Consider the following 5,093-nt stretch of genomic DNA (forward strand, 5'->3'; position numbering starts at 1 on the left):
ATGCCCTCAGATCCCCACACAGTGCGTTCGTTACCCGAGGGAACGCGCATGCGCGAAGGGTCTGCTGCCAATGGCAACGGCTAACATTCTGAGCGGCGCCATGTAGGGCAGGGGACATACAGACATGGACTGTTCAACAGTCTAGATATATATATATCGTATATTATATTATTATTACTATATAGGTATAGTATAGACATATACCTGTATCTGAAAAAACACTTACAACAACACTAACAACTAACAACAACACACTAACAACACACTAACAACAAACAATTGTAGCCATCAAATGCTTAATTCAACACACTTAATTCCCCCTTTTTTTTTATGCATGCATAAAGTCATTTTCCATAATTTACATGATTGCAACGCAATAAGAATCACACAGACAGGCACAAATAATACACAGATTATGGTCAGGGAACGGATAGTCGTAACACGGTAGGACTATATGGTATAAGTAAGTACATAATGTAAACACCTAATATCAAGTCAAGTCAAGTGTCTTTGTCTATTAGCCCAAAATCACAGTTACAGTCTCAAGGCTTTGCAGGCCCAAATATATATCTATATATTATATACATGATATACACCCCTAAATCAGAGGGAATTTACCTTGAGAAGGAGTGTGTGTTTGTGTGTGCGTGTGTGTGTGTGTTTGTGTGTGCGTGTGTGTGTGTGTGTGTGTGTGTGTGTGTGTGTGTGTGTGTGTGTGTGTGTGTGTGTGTGTGTGTGTGCGTGTGTGTGTGTGTGCGTGTGTGTGTGTGTGTGTGTGTGTGTGTGTGTGTGTGTGTTTTTTTGTGTGGGTGTGTGCAAATGGGTGGGCGTGTTTATGTGTGCTCTGATGCCTGTTTAGTGAGTTTAGAAAATACTTAGTGAACAGGAAGGGCTGCTGTGGTTAATTTCTCACCATTCAAGGTAAGGGACATGTGTACTTAGCTAATGAAGGATTGCTTTTTAATTATGCTTTTTAATGATGTTTTAGTAGTTGTGAACTAAAAGAGTGAACTAATTTGGATTTGGACATCTTCAGCATAGCACCATCTTTATTTATTGAGTATCTTTCTTTAAACCTAATTGCCTGTATTAAAAAAATCAGATGAAAAAGTTAGAACGGGGAACAACTATCAATAACCCCATCTTCAAAAAGCTTATAATCATGAATTTACTGCTTGTATTGTGGTTGCTCCCTCAAGTCTGAAAGGATTGTAAATCTGGTTTGGTGAGTTGATACAGCAGAGAGCTGCCTAACTGCAATATCAGTCAGTTAAGCACCACACAAAGAATCTAGTGAAACGCTTAACGTCACCCGTCAAAAGTACTTTCTCTCTCTCCCCAGAACCTCAACCATGCCGGGCACAGCGTTTTGGACTGTCTGCTCACTGCTCCTGTTTGTCTGTAGCAGTGTGGCATTGAAGGAAAAAACAACGTTAAAGCCACAGAGATTGTCAAGAGGTGGGTCTGTCTGAAAGTTCTAGACATTCTAGACGGTAACATCGTCCACGATGCTATTCACTTTCTCAGAAGCAGTATTCAGGTATTTGCACTAATTCCGTACTTTATAGCTGTCTAGCCTTACACAGCACTGTTAAAACATAAACTATTAAGATAATGTTTTAATCAATTAAAGGAATTTCATGTGTTACAGCAGCAAAAAAAGTACAGAGATGCAATTCAAATAATTATCTGAGAGGTATTTGAGAAAATGTTGAAATTAGAATGTTTTTAGAATGACTAAATAATGACTTGACAGTGTTTTGAGATGACTGACTTGACTGATTTAAGGACCATTTCAAAAATGATTTTAGGATTATTTGGGGATGATATGAGAGTGTTTTGAGAATGGCGTTATGAAAACGGTGTTCCTCTTCTTCAGGATGGGGGGACCGGATCACCTGGGTGCAGACCTACGAGGAAGGTCTGACTAAGATGAAGGCGAGGTATGTTGACCATAACCCTGGATCTGATACAATGGATAAAAGGCTGTATTCCTTTATGTTGAATGAGCTTGTTTATCTGGTTTGTAAGCAATTTCTATTTCTGATCGTGGCATGAGAGAGAAAAGCAATGCTAATGTTTCTGAGAAATACAATCATAGCATATTTAACATTTACAAAATAAATTAAATCTTGTTTAACGCTGTGAACAAGATAACATTAGATAATTGTAATCTTTGAAGTATGCCTTGCCAACCGTCACCCTTAGATATTTCTTGGAGAACAGGTTATTCTAGGACAGTTTTCCACACAGCCTATATTGTCACTGTCTGAATGTGTTCAATTGGCTCAGCCTGTGGTTGTGTTTTCCAGTAATAAACCTATGATGGTCATCCACCATCAAGAAGATTGCCCATTTAGTCAAGGTACGTTGTGGGATACAGAACAACATAGAAATACCTACATCCATGAAAGCAGGATCCTAATGTCTTGCACTGACTGTATCAAACGGTTTATTTTATTTAATCTTTAATCTCAATTTAATCTTGATGCTGATGCTGTCTATGTTGGCAATACAACTGCTGCTGTAGATTAATAGAACTGCCTAGGTCCACTAACTGTAGTGTTTTAGGTTTTTCCTGAGTTTCCTGTTGCCTAGGTCAGCAGTGGAACTAAACATCAACCGTTTCTCCTCAGCACTGAAGAAAGTCTTTCTTGCTAACAAGTCCGTTCAAAAAATGGCGAAAGAAGATTTCATTATGCTCAATTTGGTGGTAAGAATTCATACATATGTGGTACAGTGTGTATGTGTGTGTGTGTGTGTGTATAACACATTATTTAAATTAGTCACCGTATTGAATACATACACTGTATAATATATAGTAAGAGAGTAACACGATTAGTTAACATTAGGCCGATATGCATAGACGCTGAACTGTTTAATTTCTACCATGTTTTTAACAATGACCTATGAGTAATGAAGTGGTGAACTCAGACACCTTACTTGTAGTCGATGGGTGGTGCAAATACATGGTTAGTTTCTACTGGCTGAAGTTGGGTTTCCACCTCTGATTGTGAGCAATACTTACTTTTGTACTAAATCATGTAAACTCATCCTGCAGCACGAGACCGCAGATCCCAATCTGGCTCCAGACGGCCATTATGTTCCCAGAATCCTCTTTGTTGGTAATAATGGCCGCCTCCAACCCCTGTTTTGGATCAGTTCTCTGGTCGCACACTGACATGTTCATATCCCGTCTGCTGACATGTTTATCAGTTATAAGGGCACAAATTGACCTATTTACAGCTTTTTATCATTGGGCTTTTATTAGGTTATAATATTTAAATGTTATTATGTAGACCTAACATCACCAGCCTTACCTGCCTTAGTGCGTGGGTCAGCTGTTAGCATGAATAATTGGTCCTGGCTAACAGTATAAATAATATCTTTCTGAAGCTACTTTTAGAATGTGGCAGAATGGTGTGTAGTATCACTTAAAGGCCTACTGGTGAGTACAAAGTCATATTGATAAGTACATGATGATCATTGGCTACTCATTAATCAATCAGTGTTATCGAAAGTGTATAACATCAGTGTTATATGCAACATAACAAAAAAGCTAGGTAACCTCATCATCTGCTCACCTGTTTCATTACTTCCCATCTCTGTACATTCTCCTCATCTCCTCTCCACAAAACGTAACACTTTGAAATCTCTTGTGCCTCTCTCTCCCCCCCCCCCCCCCCCCCCCCCCCCTTACCTCGCGTCCCGGGGCAGACCCGTCTATGAAGGTGAGAGCCGACATCACGGGACAGTACACTAACCGATACTTCACCTATGAGCCTGCGGACATCTCTGTATGTGAGTGATTCTCCCATCCCAGACTGGTTTTTTAAGGGTCGTACTGCTGTTTTTGTATATGCATCATACTACTGTTTTTAAAAATGATTTACAAAGTGGTTGACATATAGAGGGGAAAACAAGAATGTGAACCAGTGAGACTGAGCCATAAATATATAAACATACCTACAAACAAATGCATTCCAAAACACATGGTGTTTCAAAACACATGGTGTCACACACACACGGAATGTGTGTGTGAACATATGCAGGTCCTCATACACATCTGAAAAGGTGCTGCTGCTTTGCTATGTCATGAATTCTAGGTGAGGAATTTTCCTTTCAAAAGAATGGGAAGTTGACATTGAATATTCATTCCTGGTTTTCATTCCTCAAGACATTTTTTATCAATATACAAAAATATTCAATATCAATACCACTACTGCTATTACTACTACTGCCACTACTACTTCTGCAACTGCTACTACTACTACTGCTACTTCTACCGCTTCTTCTATTGTTACTAGTACTTCTACTGCTACTACTACTGCTTATTGTACAAAAGATGTCTTTTCACCGACATTTGACACCTAACACCTTCAGTTGCATTTTACCCATGCTTCCAATGCCCTAATGAAAAATCAGTTGATTGAGCCCCTCTGATTTGGGCGGTTAAGGTGAGCATTAGCATTTGACCGGGCCAAGGTGAAGCCGTACTCCTATCACTAAAACTCATTAACACTGTAATCAGAGGCGGAAGAACTCAACTTAACCTTCATCAGTCCAACATTAATATACAGTCGACACTCTGAGGAATACTGGGCGGGATGATTTAGTGGTTAGGGCGTTTTGGTTCTGGGTTCAATCTCCAATGTCCGCAGCCTACCTGGGCACCCTTGAGCAAACCCCTACCTGCTTCTAAATGACCTTTACCGGAAAAGAAAGGGGGGGGGGAAATCAGTGACCGCCCCAGATAAAAATGGCAAATGTCCTCATAAAATGAAAGTAAATTTTAAATATAAATGGGAAACATTTGATGCATGGATGGGCCAAATATAAATTTACAATGGGAGATGATTATTTCCTTACATTTTCATTGAGCACTTAGAATTTATATACAGTATAGACCTCTGGGTATTGTGTTTATTGTCTTGTCTTTGAAAAGTAGCTGCATGTTCCAGATTCAAAAGTTCATCAGAAGAAACTCATTATCTTCATGGGTGTGTGACTCTAATCCTCTTCTTCTGCTTTGAATGTTTTCAGTGGTGAAGAACATGAGGAAAGCCAAGATTCTGCTGCGGGATGAACTTTGA

The 5,093-nt window shown here is 39.4% G+C and overlaps 1 protein-coding gene across 1 annotated transcript; it reads left to right on the plus strand.

The window, feature by feature from the left end:
- Window positions 1–1,352: 1,352 nt before the first annotated feature.
- On the plus strand, window positions 1,353–5,093 carry agr1 (anterior gradient 1; the record flags this gene model as incomplete). Its single annotated transcript, XM_084478154.1, has 7 exons — window positions 1,353–1,458; window positions 1,880–1,943; window positions 2,313–2,365; window positions 2,637–2,713; window positions 3,062–3,125; window positions 3,718–3,801; window positions 5,044–5,093. The coding sequence occupies 7 exons, from the start codon at window positions 1,353–1,355 to the stop codon at window positions 5,091–5,093; spliced, it is 498 nt and encodes a 165-aa protein (XP_084334280.1).

The sequence above is a fragment of the Micromesistius poutassou genome (assembly GCF_964030765.1).
Source record: "Micromesistius poutassou genome assembly, chromosome: 14".
In the NCBI taxonomy this organism is placed as follows: Eukaryota; Metazoa; Chordata; class Actinopteri; order Gadiformes; family Gadidae; genus Micromesistius; species Micromesistius poutassou.